The sequence below is a fragment of the Marmota monax genome, unplaced genomic scaffold (assembly GCF_021218885.2).
Source record: "Marmota monax isolate L192 unplaced genomic scaffold, Marmota_monax_Labrador192_F-V1.1 WCK01_AAM20220418_F8-fsc00227, whole genome shotgun sequence".
Lineage (NCBI taxonomy): Eukaryota > Metazoa > Chordata > Mammalia > Rodentia > Sciuridae > Marmota > Marmota monax.
The window spans coordinates 648,823-664,315 of record NW_026695208.1 but is presented as its reverse complement, the minus strand read 5'-3'; the positions used below and the strand labels follow the sequence as shown (position 1 = coordinate 664,315).

General features: G+C 31.6%; 1 protein-coding gene across 8 annotated transcripts in view; it reads right to left on the bottom strand.

Annotated features, from left to right (window-relative positions):
* The window catches only part of Senp6 (SUMO specific peptidase 6), a 119,782-nt gene that overhangs the window by 78,137 nt on the left and 26,152 nt on the right, over positions 1-15,493 (bottom strand). For 5 of the 8 annotated variants that reach the window (XM_046430431.2, XM_046430433.2, XM_058574520.1 and 2 more), the window contains 3 exons: positions 7,293-7,438; positions 6,360-6,464; positions 1,959-1,979 (listed from right to left, as the gene is read on the bottom strand). In XM_046430431.2, coding sequence (XP_046286387.1) covers positions 1,959-1,979; positions 6,360-6,464; positions 7,293-7,438 — 272 coding nt within the window. Of the gene's footprint in view, positions 1-1,958; positions 1,980-6,359; positions 6,467-7,292; positions 7,439-15,493 lie in introns of those variants that run through there. The other 3 variants (XM_046430432.2, XM_046430435.2, XM_058574521.1) reach the window with 3 other exon arrangements.

Below are 15,493 nucleotides of genomic sequence, written 5' to 3'. Positions count from 1 at the left end.
TTTATTACAGTGTATAAAATCAATTTTAAATAATTATCTCATTTATTCCCAACAAAACTTTAAAATTAACCATTTATAGCAATTAATAAGCCTACAGCTATACTGCTTATTTGTTGATCTTCTAACTCCTATTCTAGCATTATACTGATAAGAATGTAAGCTACAAGAGAGTAGGATTTTTGTCAACTCCAAGAAGAGTGCCTGACACATAAAGGCATTTAAATATTTGCTAAAATATATCATGAAATGAAGCTCTCATTACAAAAATTATGTGTAAGTCAAAGCAGTAGAAAACAATTAGCATCAACCCTACAGGGCTACTGTAAAAAAAAAAAAAAAACCTAAGATCTTTCTATTATTCTGATAATATAACAGCACCCGCATTTCAATTACAATGGCATGAAGGGAAGAATACTTATTTGGACAAAACAAATGTCTGTTCTAAATGTGTGATTGTATGAAGAGCTATTTAAAGTATAACTCTAACAATTTTACCAAAAATATTAATGGTCTTACTAAAAAAGCAGTCACTTATGAGTAAAACATTTAAAAGATACAAAGGATTCACCTGTATCTAGAAGTAATAATTTACTCAAACAGGAAAAAACTGATGGGAAAGTGTCTCTTTCCTAGGAAATAGGTGATAAAATATTTTCATAGCCCATTCATTTAAAACACACAACACGTGTGAAATAGTTCAGAATTATGTTTAAATCTTTTTTACTGGAAGGATTATCATTAAATTTGTATTTCTGAGCAGGCTGGGAATATAGGTCAGTGGTAAGCACTTGCCTAGCAAGTGTGAGGCCCTGGCTTTGATCACAAATACCACAAAAAGAAAGAAAGAAATTCAGGCTGATGATGTGCTCAGTCACAGAATGCTATAACCAGGATGCATGAGGCCCTAGATTTGATCCCCAGCAACACAAAACAAAACAAAACAAAACAAAAAAAAAGTATTCCTGGAACTCAATGTTCATAAAGATATAATAAATTTTATATAATATTCCAGATTTCTTTTTACCTTCTCTACATATTTTTTTTAATTATACAGGTGAAATTATAGATCAAATTATATAATTTTCCTTTTCACATTCACCAATTATATAAAAGTATTGCTTCAATATAAGGGCTTTTAACCTGTTTGGAAGGTCCGAAGGCAGGGTTCACAAAAAACTTTTTTGAGAATCTCATGAACATTTGAAAAAGATATGCACATACACAAAAAGTTTTCTCATCACAGGGGAGAGAAATTACTTTTAGGGACACTTGCTTTAGAATGATTATGATCATTTCATTATTCAAAGAAATGTGTATTCTTGAAAACGTTTTCCCATGTCCTTTATATTATTCATATTTCTCTATGTGGCCACCACAGTTCTTACAAAGGAAACAAACACTGATAGAAAGTTGAACATAAAATTCTATTACAAATTTTTTTATTAGAATAGAAAACATTTGCTGTTTGAGGTTCTAACTCCAAGTTTAAGTTGTCCCTAGTTTACTATAGAAAAGTATAAAAGCAGGATCATTATCACTGAATTATAACATGAAAGAATTTGATAATAAAACTGAAAGCAACTTTACTACCGAAGTACTGAAATATTCTATTTTTAAAGAAAAGTAGGACACATCATCATATATATGTAATAACCATTCATGGAAAAATGGTTACTGTAAATTATGCCTAACCCATGTAAGCCAAATAATATGTTGTACTATAAACAGGTTTCCTTCTATTAAAATTAATACTTTTTAAAGACAGGGAATATAGCTCAGTGGCAAAACACCTGCCTAGCATGCATGAGGCCCTAGGTTTGGTTCCCAGGATAACCAAAAAAAATTAATAATATACTTTAATGATGAACTCTAATTCAATAGATATTTTTCAAAGCATATTAAAAGTCTGATATTTTACTGCTATATCCATGCTCTAATTTCAACAATATCAAGCTTACCTTTCTTTTCGGTCCGGATTGCTTAAAACATGAAAAAGAAAAAAAATGTAAGAGGCAAGACCTCATTGTTGATTTATCATTGTAGTTTCATTAACTGCAGTCAATAAGGCAAAACTATATTGTGATCAATTTGTTTTAAAGGCATTTTATGTATATTAAGTACTATGTTGTAAGTGTTATCCAAGCTATTTTTCATTTCTTGTTAATACCCAAAATAATTTAAACAATCTTCTTATGTTCTTAACAAGAAAGATGGATATACACAAATATGAAAATAAATTATTGAAAGGACTTTATCAAACATTTGAAGATACTCATTATTTTAGGAATTTTAGGACAGTTATAGAGTTTCCAAGAATAGCAACATTTCCTTAAAGTTACAAAATTTTTAGTCATTCTATTATCAGGTATGAATATTTGCTTTCGAGAAAGAAAAAAAATTGAGGCTGCACAGTATTTGAGACATGATAAAAAAGTCTGAGATTATGGGTTGGGGTTGTGGCTCAGCGGTAGAGCACTCGCCTAGCATGTGCAAGGCCCTGGGTTCGATCCTTAGCACCACATGAAAATAAATAAAGGTATTGTGTCCAACTACAACTAAAATAAATTAATTAATTAATTTTAAAAAATTTCTTTTTTTAAAAAAAAAGGTCTGGGATTTAAAATCATGCCCTGGGCTGGGATATGGCTCAAGTGGTAGCGTGCTCCCCTGGCATGCGTGAGGCACTGGTTCAATCCTCAGCACCACATAAAAAGAATAAAATAAAGATGTTGTGTCCACCTAAAACTAAAAAATAAATATAAAAATAAATTTAAAAAAATAAAATCATGCCCTCTTATCATAAGTACTATGTATAAAAACTCCACATTTCTCCACAGTTCCTAGAAGCTCAAAAAAGAAACTTCACTTAAAAATTAATCTATACAAGATTGACATCCTGTAATTATTTATCTTTATTATGAAAACAACTAAATAAAAAACTAAGTGTAAGCAAAGCACAGTTTGTAAAATCCCAAAATTCCCACACTAACTCTTATATTCATGTGGAGCACATAAAATAATTTAATTCCAGAAAATTATGGGGAAAAAATATGGTAACTTATTTGTATACAAACACACTCAAAAGAAACAAAATCTTTTTCAACAATAAAAAATCATAAACTTACATAACACATTTGAAATTTTACCCCTGCTATTTAAAAAACATATAAAACTATTTTGGACAAATGACAAAAAAATGAGGCAAATTCATCACATTCCTATTAAAATAAGTGAAGCAAAATATATAAGTTTAAATACAGCCTGTTTTACCCTACATATGGAGTTATATTTCTAGGAAAAGCAAAATAAAAACCAAAAGTTAGGCATTAATACCTAATCTAGTCATCTCCAACTTCACACTGTTGAGCCGAAATGAGAAGAGCTTAGTACTCTCATTTTGCTTTTTTTTAAACTCACCTGTACACAGGAAAGAAGACAATACAGAATAGAAACAAAAGAAACCTAGGTTTGATTCTTCCCAATAAACCAAGTTAGTTAGGAAGAGGAAAAAACAAAACAAAACAACAAAAAAAAATATATATATATATAAACACATATACATATTTAAGAAAAATGGACATGAGAGTATAAGTGTATATATGTGCATGTTCACTTTTCTTATTGGGAAAAATAAATCTACTATGATGTCTAACAATCAAGTCATGGCATTTTTTAAAAAGCTTTAATGTGTTTATTATAAAGTCCTACACTAGAAAAATCTTAAATATGCATGTGTGTGTGTTTGAGTGTGTGTGAAAAACAATCTGTCTGTGAATTACAAGCATTTCTTGAAAAGGGCATTTCTTGAAAATTCAAATTAAGACCTGAAAAAAATAAATTTTAGGAGAAGCTATCTTTAAAACCCTGTGTTTACCCTCATTTGAGGCCTGATAATTGTGCCAACTGCTTGTTGCCAATCATTTTAAGCAAAGTTTTCTTCACACTTTGAAGATGTGATTCTATCTGGTATACTCAAAAGTACCTGTAATACCTCCTCCTTCGTGACTTTTCCCGTGCTTTATAATATTATTACAAATACTTTGTACTTCTCTACTAAGGCACTTAGGTAACCATTTCTTTGTCTTTCTATCATTTGCTCTAATTAAATTTGAACTTCAAGGGCAAGAACTCGGTCATATCTTTGAATATGTTTCTTACTTATGTCTATTGCATAAAATTAGTGTTTTTTTAATATTCATCTTAAAGAAAATTGGAAAAATTCTTAATGACTGTCTTTGAACCTCAAAAATCTTTTCAATGATAGTCACACTGCAGTTGGAATAAGACATGTTTATTCTTATACAGAATAAATAAAAGAAAAACATTAAGTAGAATCTGTTCTGCTTACTTGACTCTAAATGTTTTCTTTACTATTCCTAATCACTCTTTTCAAATATTTTCACTCAGGATTGTTTTCTTTTGATCGTTTCTTTGAAATTAATTTAGGTTGTTGCTGTTTTTGAAGGAACAATATTTTATTACTAAGCACTAGTTCTTATAAAATGAATCTAATGATTTACAAAGATGAGGAATGATACATATGCAAGGTAGAATAGGTGTCAAAATTAAGAATAAAATGGGGGCTGGGGATGTGGCTCAATGGTAGAGCACTTGCCTAGCACATGAATCACTGGGTTCAATCCTCAGCATCACATAAAAAAAATAAAGTTAAGCCAGGCATAGTGGAGCACCCCCATAACTCAGTGGCTTGGGAGGCTGAGGCAGAAGGATCACGAGTTCAGAGTCAGCCTCAGCAAAAGTGAGGCACTAAGCAACTCAGTCCTGTCTCTAAATAAAATACAAAATAGGGCTAGAGATGTGGCTCAGTATCAAGTGCCCCTGAGGTTAATCCCTGGTACCCTCAAACCCCAAAAATAAAGTTAAAAAAAAAAAAAAAAAGATTAAGAATAAGGGACTTGGGTGGTGGCTCAGTAGTAGAGTGCTTGCCTAGTGAGCACATGAGGTGCTGGATTCTATCCTCAGCACCACATAAAAATGAAATAAAGATATTATGTCCACCTACAACTAAAAAATAAATATTAAAAAAAGAATAAAATGAAACACAACCCAATTTCCAGACTATAATCATCTTTCAAACATTCCAATGAGGACATAAAGGAAGGAGAATAGGTCATGGTGTAAATAATACCAAACTGATAACTTCAAAAGCAATAATAATTTAATATTTTAAGCTGTAAAATATAATCAATGTGATTATAAATTTTAAATTAGGGCTGGGATATACTCAGTTGGTAGTGCTTGCCTTGCATGTACAAGGCCCAGCCTGGGTTCAATCCTCAGCACTATAAAAAATAAAATAAATTTTAAATTAGTAATTCCACTTAGACCAGATTTTCATAATATCAAGAATATAGTTTTTTAATCAATAACAGTTTCTATTAGTGTGATCGGTGTGTGGGCATGTGTTTCCTCTTCTTCCCTTGCCACAATTACTCTTTTATCACATTTTCATGTTTGTCCCACATGTAGGTAAAGAGTTTGTGTACTTTGCATTAGGGAAAGCCAATTTTTGGTATGTACATTAATTTATCTTAATTGAACTTATCAAGTATCTTATGTGATACTCTGATAACACATTTAAGTAAAAAAAATTATGAGAGATTTAAGGTTTTTAAATCTATATAAACATGGAATATATATAAGAAGGAATCCTAAGGTTCCAGACACATTTTTTAAATGAGTACCAGCCTAGATTTTCATTTTTAAAAACAAAAAATAGCATTTAAAATGTGTCTTTAAATTTTATCAGCTATAAAAGACTACTTATAATGTAATGCAGTACACTATTTAACCGCTAGAATCAAATGAAAGGGATGTTAACATTTCAAAAATCATTCTGAAAAACCTCAAAAGCATACCAGGCTTTCCTCAACTATTGCTTTCATTATTTCAATGTTGAAGCCAGACTTTCAAGATCAATGAGAACTCCTAAATCTATTAAAATCAAGATTATCTCAAACATTTAAAAAATAGCATAATTTGTTTTATTACTATGAAACCTTACAAAGCAAATAAAGTAATAGCTATAGTTTTACTCTCCAGAGCTCAACTACCAAAAACTGAGCATTTATTAGTCAAACAGTGTATGGTCAATATCATAAATCAGTTTAATTTAAATATCTCTTAGATATTGAATTGTAATGCAATACAGTGACTTGTATTTTAAAATTCTCTATTTATAAAATGTGATTATTTCAAAAACAGAAATAAAATAAGAAAATTTCAGGTCATAAATTATTTCAGAGATCTACCTCTTTTTCTCTCCACAAAGGAAAAAAAAAAGTTTGTTTAACAAAAAAACAACTCCTGTTAAAGATAAATAGAATTAGAATCCTTACCTTTGGGCTGCTGTTTTTACTACTGGTATCTGTGCATGAGCATGATGAAAACGTCTACCATGAACTACAGTTCCAGAACATAATGATGCATTTTGTGTATTTTCACTGCAAAATTTAAGAAACAAAAATAATCTAAACAAGAGAAAAATTACATACACAATGACAAAATAAATTCTTCTAAAATCTAAGTATACACAATAAAATCTTTACCATTTAAAAAATTTATAGATAAGCTCAATTAACTGTACAAAATTGTCCCTTGGAAGTTTTTTTTTTTTTTTTTTTTAATGTTTCCCATACAGTTTCAGGGGAAAAATAACAAATAGAACACTAGAACGGAAATCCAGAATCCTAAATTTTATTTCTGATTCTGCCACTAAGTTGAAAGTTACTTCACCTTTATGGATCTCAGCTATTTATAAAGTGATAGAGGAGAGCAATTTTTTAACCCCACTTATGGTTTGTTACTGATAGTCCAATCCTAATCAGTAACAGTGGTTCACTATAAGCGCTATGAAAGTTGGGTTATATCTGGAAGAGGAATAAGAAATCTATAAGAGAAAAAAAATTCCCTTGTTGAGACAATCTTAATTAGAATATCTTAAAAGACATTATGACCATCCCACCTTACAATGCCTTCTATTTCTAATATTATCACTGAAATTCCACTAACTAAATCAAAATAAACACATCAGATGACTGCCTATTGAAATGTTTTTTGCAGTGTTCTATTCAGAATCAAGAAATCACTGCAATCAACCCTACCCCCGAGATTCAAAGCAAAGAATCTACACATTAAGACCATCGTATATCTTGACCTACTGACAAATTCAAAAGAAAAGGTACAGGGTAGTTTTATAGTTAAAAGATAGTTATCTTTTGGTGTTAAACCCTTTATGTTTTATGTAGGGTACTGGGGTGAGGTGCTTATACCTCAATTTCTTATTGTTGTTCAACATGTTAAGTCCAATTGGGTTGCCTTTCAAAGTTTTAAAACTTTCAGTCTTATTTCGTCTTACATATGTCTTCAAGATGAAATCATCAGAACTAGCAGCAACAGTTTCAGATGGTCGATTTAACTGTAAAAAGATCCATAAATATTAAAGAGTTAATAAACATAAAGAGTTAATAAAAATAAAATTTATCAATAAATATTTAAAAACTCATTTGTTAAAAAAAATAAGTAAAAATGTTATTGGGGATAGGGAGATGGCAACAGCGGTGGCATAAACCTTAGAGTAATTCAATTACAGTACTTTCCCCTAAAAACAGTGCATATTTTTAGGAAAGGGGAGTATATTTTCTCTTCTGTAAATCTCTCCAAAGATAGTTGAAAAAAATGAGGATAGTGGATCTTAGAATAGCTTTCTCCAGAGAGAAAAAGATAAAATAATTCCTATGCTTAACAAGTCTTGTTGCTATCCAAAGGACAGTACTGCCAAATGTGGCAATCAATAGTCAATTTAACTTAGGCTTTTCTGTAAGGATTTTTGCTTTACATGAAAGTTTCTATATCAACACAGAAATTTAGATAATGTCTTTATACCTTCATGGATGCAAATGTTAGCATAAACATATTATAATCACCTTGGGGAGATCAGTATAACATAATGGCCTTCCTTAAGCTCTCATTGAAGACACCAACCTTGGTTATAGTCATTTTACAAGACACTTAAAAGCTGTTTTCCAACAATTTATGGCTAAAAGGTCCTAAATTCTTAGTGATAACTTTCCCAAAATAACATTCTGAATCATTCTTATGCACTTTAATTTCATTTGTTGTTATTTTTTAAGACAGGATCTCTTCTATGTTACCCATGCTAGCCTGAGCCTCCTGAATAGCTGGGACTTAGAGGTGAGTGCCACCATACCAAGCAGTTTAATTTTTCTTTTTTTTGGTGCCATGGCTTGAACTCAAGAGGCCCTGAGCCACATCTCCAACCCTTTTTATTTTTTATTTTGAGAGAGGGTCTCACTAAGTTACTTGGGCCATCTTTGAACTTGCAATCCTCTTGTCTCAGCCTCTTGAGATGCTGGGATTACAGGTGTGTGCTACCGCACTGACTTAATTTCATTTTTGAAACAATCTTTTATTTTCTTTTTTACATTTCTTCAAGAAAACATAAGATAGTGGCAGAATGTGATGGACATCATTATACAAAGTACATGTATGAAGACTTGAATTGGGTGTCAACATACTGTATATACAAACAGAGATATGAAAAACTGTGGTATATATGTGTATTAAGAATTGTAATGCAAAGAAAAAAACCAAAGTACATGTATAGAGGCATGAATTGGCGTGAACATACTCTATATACAGATATATGAAAAATTGTGCTCTATATATGTAATAAGAATTGTAATGCATTCCACTGCTGTCGTGTATTTTAAAAGAAATAAAATCAATAAAAAATTAAAAAAAGAAAACATAAGATAGTATCTTGATTTTCCCCTAAGTATTTATATAGAAACCCACAGTACCTCAAGAAGTATCTCTCATAAAAAGCCCTAGCTAAAGGACAGCTATAGACAACACAAACTCCACCATCATAAGCAAAAGGATCTTAAAAATTCTTCATTTTCCAATTTTGTTGCCTATACAGTGCTTATAGGTTATGTAATTTTAGTCAACAAGAAAACAACCAGTAATTTTAGCTTTGTCGGATAACTATGTATTTCATTTTTAAAAAAAAAGATCTTTTATTGTATTGTCAAATTCCCTTAGAAAAAAGTTTCCTACCATCTGTCATACTTGGAATAGAGCACCAAGAAAAAGAAATCACTTTAAAATAGAATCACAGAATGTAAATTTGTAAAGCCTGTCTTATCACATAATTCTAACTGCACAAAAACTCAAGAGATAATTGCTGAATTAAAACACTACACATAAACTATTTTAGATACCTGCCACATTTAACTTTTCCTAAAAGTTTTTATTTTCCATCACTTTATTTGAACTCTTAATTTGGTAAGCTACCTCAGATTATTGGTGAGAAAATAAGACATAAAGAAGTAAAATGGAGCCATTTATGGCTGATTATCTTACAAATTAGAGCATAACTATTAACAAAATCAAAATGATACATTCAGCCAAATGTGGTAGCATTTGCCTATAATCTTAGCTACTAAAGTGGCTGAATCAAGAGGATCACAAACTAGGCCAGCCTGAGCAATTTAGCAAGACCTTGTCTCAAAATAAAAATTAAAAGCCAGGCACAATGGCGCACAACTGTAATCCCAGCAGCTTGGGCTGAGGCAGAGGATCACAAGCTGAAAGCCAGCCTCAGCAACTTCACGAGGCCTCATCTCAAAATAAAAAATTAAAAGGGATGGTGATGTACTCAGTGGTAGAGCACCCCTGGGTTCAATCCCCAGTAATGCAAAAGCAAAAAGGAAAAAAAAAAAAAAAAAGCAAGAGCGCTATAAAACAGATGGATTAGCACAAAACAATCACATTTCTAGAAAGCCAACTAAAACACAGGCCTCACTGAGGTCAGTTACACATTAACAAAGAAAAACTATTAAATAACTACATTTAATAATGTTAACAAAATGTAGCCATTAGGGAAGATATAATGCTAGTGCCATGCATTATATGAATTACATAGTTTCATATAAAATGTCACAAAACTCTATAAAAGTGGATAGTTGTCAACAGACTTAGAATCTGATATTTTATATAAAGTCTGTCCAAATATTCAAATCTTTTGTTATAATATAAAAAGTAGTTAATACAATATATAAATGAGTATGGTTGTTTTCCAGTAAAATTTTACTTTATGGACACCAATTTCAATTTTATATATTTACTTGTTGTGAAATAGTATCCTTTGATTTTTTTAAAGCATTTAAAAATGTAAAAACCACTCTAGCTTAAGGAACAAAATTTGCAGGCCATATTCAACTCATAAACCTTCCATTTGCCAATCCCTAAATAATAACATCAATCATTATGTAACTAATGCATAACCAATCACTAGAAAATAAGTTCCACAAGAAAAATAAACTTATCTATTTGCTAGCACCAAGAACATTGTGTTCAAAATGTATTTACTAGCCAGGTGTAGTGGTGCACACTTGTAATCCCTGCACGCCTGAAATCCCAGCAGCTAGGGAGGCTCAGGCAGGAGGATCGTGAGTTCAAAGCCAGCCTCAACAAAAGCGAAACCCTGTCTCTAAATAAAATATAAAATAGGGCTGGGGATATGGCTCAGTGGTCGAGTGCCCTGGAGTTAAATCCCTGGTATCAAAACAATAAAAAAAATAAAAAATAAATTTACTGTATGAATAAATATTTCATTGAAATTACTAAATGTGCAAAAAATCATCACATAGTTAATTTTAGGAGAGAATAGATGCTCAGGAAATTTAACACATAATAATTTCAGATCAATAAGAGAGCCCTAAAAGATATTAAAAGATTACTGGCATTAAAAATGTTTAAAAACAGGGGCTGGGGATGTGGCTCAAGCGGTAGCGCGCTCGCCTGGCATGCGTGCGGCCTGGGTTCGATCCTCAGCACCACATAAAGATGTTGTGTCTGTCAAATACTAAAAAAATAAATATTAAAATTCTCTCTCTTTCTCCCTCTCTCTCACTCTTTCTCACTCCCTCTTTAAAAAAAAAAAAATGTTTAAAAACATTTAAATCCCAAAACTGAAATAAAAATAGGGCTGGGACTGTGGCTCAGTGGTAACGCACTTGCCTGCACTTGCCTGCATGTGTGAGGCACTGGGTTTGATTCTCAGCACCACATATAAATATATTTTTAAAAAAAGTCTATCAACAACTTAAAAAAAAAAAAAAAACTTAGGCTGGGGCTGGGGCTGTAGCTCATTGGTAGAGCGCCCTCCTCACACATGTGAGGCACTAGGTTTGAGCCTCAGCACCACATAAAAATAAAGATACTGTGTCCAACTACAACTAAAAAAAAAAAAAAAAAAAGGTTTTAAAAAACAAAACAAACAAACAAACAAAAACTTAAAACAGTAAAGAAAGCACTAAATACCAAGAGAAAAAAAAAAAACGTGATTTTGAAAAAGAACCAACAGAAGTTCTACAAATGATAAATGTCATTGAAATGTAAAAAAAGAAAGGCTGAGATAGGAAGATTGCAAAATCAAGGCCAGCCTTGGCAACTTAGGGACCCCGTCTCAAAATTAAAAAAGAAAAAAGGTCTGGGGCTATAGCTCTAGATTCAGTCCTCAGTAGTTGGGGGTGGGGGGAATAAAGAAAATAAAAGAAATCAAAGGGCAGATTAAACAGCAGATTAGAGACAGCTGAAGATAAGAATGAGTGATTTGGAAAAAAGAACCAAGAACATTACCTAGAATATGAAAGTTATGTTCTTCTTGTTTATTATCTTTTTTCTATTAAACTTAAAACACAGGATAAAGAATATAAAAAAACAATAGTCTGCTGTCTACTAAGAATCCCCAAAAGAATAATGTAGAAAGGCAATATCCGTGGAGATAATAGCTCAAATTCAAGACATAAGTCTTTTTATAGAGGACCAGTGAAACTATTCAAGACCAAAGCCAAAAGGCAAAGAGATTATTCTGTTTAAAAAAAAAAAAAAGCATATCAAGACACTATGAACAAAAATAAAAGGTCTTTCCTAATTCCATCAGAATTACAAACTTTTTCCAATAGAAATAGAAATTGGTTTAAAGTAAGGATCCATACAGACCTTCTTATTACCACAAGCCATTCAAAATCTTAGGATATGTAAACTCCTGGGATACACAACAACTTTTTAAACTTTATTTTATATATAATTAATATATATATACACACACACACACACACACACACATATATTAGTTATTGATAAACCTTTATTTTTTATTTACATGTGGTACTGAGAATTGAACCCAGTGCCTCGCACATGCCAGCCAAGTGTGCTACTGCTGAGCTAAAGCCTCAGCCCCAATACACAACAACTTTCTAAAGGATAAACAGTTATGGACAGTTTTAAGGAAATCAATTTCTAAATCTCAATCTATAGTTTTATATTTCCTTAAAACTGAATTACTTTTAAAATTATCTTGAGAAAGGTACTAATATAATAGCTCTTTCCCATTTCCCTTTTCACAATAGTTCCTTTTTCTACTTTACAAAAGATATAATTCTCTACTGTATTAGGATCTAAAAAAAAATTCTGCAAGAAATAATTTGAAATACTAGGGTATGTGAACTCTCTTTTAGTAAGTAAAATAATGGCAGGATGTTGGTTCTTTCCTTGTTTTAAGAACACTTTTATGAAAGGTCTTCGAAGGATGAGTTAGAAACTGGATATATTAGGCCAAAGTAGGATTTTTATTGGGTTATTGCAAAATGGAAAAGCAACAGTTATGAAAATTTGCATTTACTGACTATATTCAGAAAAATATTGCTCAAGGGGAAAATCAAAGGAAAAGGATTCAAAGACAACATGGTATAAAAAATGTTTTTAAAAAAGACTGAAATCTGCTGTGTCTTATCACAACCAAGTAACAAATTCAACTCAAAACCAACATTGTATTTATCTTAGAATTCTGAAGTGAAACAATTATTGAGAAGATGCATATTTACATTTAATAAATACATAAATGAAATATAAATGAAGTGAAAAAATGACAATAGACCTTTACAGATATAAGAATGGTGGGACAATGTAACTGGCCTCGTTAAATAATTTTATGTAGACATTATGCATAAGCTAAATGAATTAAACATGCAATATCAATATTTTAAATAAAATACAAAACCCACAAAATATAAAATATCTTACAGGAAGTATTGACCAAACCATAGTAAGGACTGTATCCTCAAACTGGCGATGTAGCTCAGTGGTAGAGCACTTCCTAACATGCAAGTGGTTCCTGGGTTCACTCCCCAGATTACTCCCCCAAAAAAGGTGAAAAGTATTAATAAGAATTAATAATTTCTTAGAGTATTGGGTTTTCCTAAAAAAGGGGTGGGGTGGCGACTAGAGGTAACAAATTTAATTACTAGCCACTCAAATCCTAATGAAATCATTCCCTAAAATTCAGAAAGCCTATTATTTCAATAACTAGATGACAAATTATTTTTGTTTTAGAAAAACAAAATTATTTATATATAATAAGAATTTGTAATACATTCTCTGCTGTCATATATAAATTTTTTTAAAAAGGCTGATATTTCACACTTCTCTTTTGTTCAAAAATCTACCACAGGGAGACTCAAGAGTACAGTGAGAAAAGCCTGTGCACTGGAGCCAAGTACAAGGGCTTCAATCTTTGTTCCACCATCCCACAGCTATTTCAATTTACAGTGATGTATGGTTTAATGGTGGCTATAAGCAGGCAATTTTGTCACTGTGTAATCATCATAGAGTTTACTTCCACAAACCTAGATGAAATAACCTACTACATACTCAAGCTATAATATAATATTAATGAAACCACTGTAGTATATGAGGTCAAAATATATTTTTGTTTTAAATGTTCCATTTCTGTCATTTTGGGCACTTAATTCAAAAGGAAAAAACTGACACGCTATATCAAACTTCTTTCTATATTCAACTATTTACTACATGAATAGAATTTATATCTAAGAAGTTTGTTTAAAAATTGCTCTACCTCCATTATGTACAACTATAATACACCAATTAAAAAAAATGGAGGGTTAGGGTTATAGCTCAGTTGGTAGCATGCTTGCCTCGTATGCATAAGGCCATGGGTTTAATTCCCAGCACCACATAAAAAAGCAGGGAGATAAACAGAACAAACCCCGTCCCCCAAATTGCTCTAGAAGTTCTGTTTTGGTAATATTGATTCATGGGCACACCAACTACATAAATAAAAAAAGAAAGTACAGTCCCATCAATTTAAAAGATATTTTCCAATATTATTTCAGCTAATCGGCTTAATAATTATAAATCTATAGTATTTCTGGCTTAAATATAATTATGACTCAATTCAGTTATTAGAAAACAACTTATAATCTTTCAGTGACAGGAACTCTCCTTTATATTAATTTTACTTAATATTTCAGTGAATGGGGCTGGGGATGTGGCTCAAGCGGTAGCGTGCTTGCCTGGCATGCATGCGGCCCAGGTTCGATCCTCAGCACCACATACAAAACAAAGATGTTGTATCCGCCGATAACTAAAAAATAAATATTAAAATTCTCTCTCTCTGGGCTGGGGATGTGGCTCAAGCGGTAGCGCGCTCGCCTGGCATGCGTGCGGCCCGGGTTCGATCCTCAGCACCACATACAAAACAGAGATGTTGTGTCCGCTGATAACTAAAAAAAAATAAATATTAAAAAAATTAAAAAAAAAAAAAATTCTCTCTCTCTCTCTCCTCTCTCTCTCTTTAAAAAAAAAAAAAAAAAGACTTAAGACTATCAACAGTAATTCATTACTATTGTCACACTGGTGGTGTTTGGATTTAAAAAAAAAAATATTTCAGTGAATGCATATTATTATTAATGTACAATAGCATAATTAGGATTATAGGTATGCACCACTATTCTGGCTGTTACATGAATTTTTATAACAGATGATACTCAGTATCAAATCAGAATTATCACTAGACATATTCACATGATAGGTTTTACTTTGAAATATCAATATTAAAAATTCCTAAAAACTTGCAATGAAGCATACTGTATACATTTTCAAAAAAATGATGAGAAATTTGTAAGCCAGGAAATAAATACATGGCTAGAAGTAGTGGCACACACCCCTAATTCCAGCTATGGAAGAGACTGAGGCAGGAGAATAACAAGTTCAAGCCCAGACTGGACAACTTAGCAACCTTGTCCCAAAATAAAAAATAAAAAGGTCTGGGTATAAATAGCTCAGTGGTAGAGCACCCTGGGTTCAATTCCCAGTACTCGGGCAGGCGGCAGAGGGGTGTAAAAAGACTAAGCTCTATAAACACAGTGATAGAAAACAACTTTTACTTTTCCCTACAAATTTATTTCTTTTTTTATTTTTATTATTATTTTTTTGTCTACATTTTAGGGAATTTAGTTGTTCAAATAAAATTTAGAAAACCTACCATATGCAAAACCTGATAGTTTTCAGTGTAAATATTTTTTTGTCGAGCTGAGGAGTAAATCCTGGACATTGCATATGCTAGGCAAGCAATCCACCATTG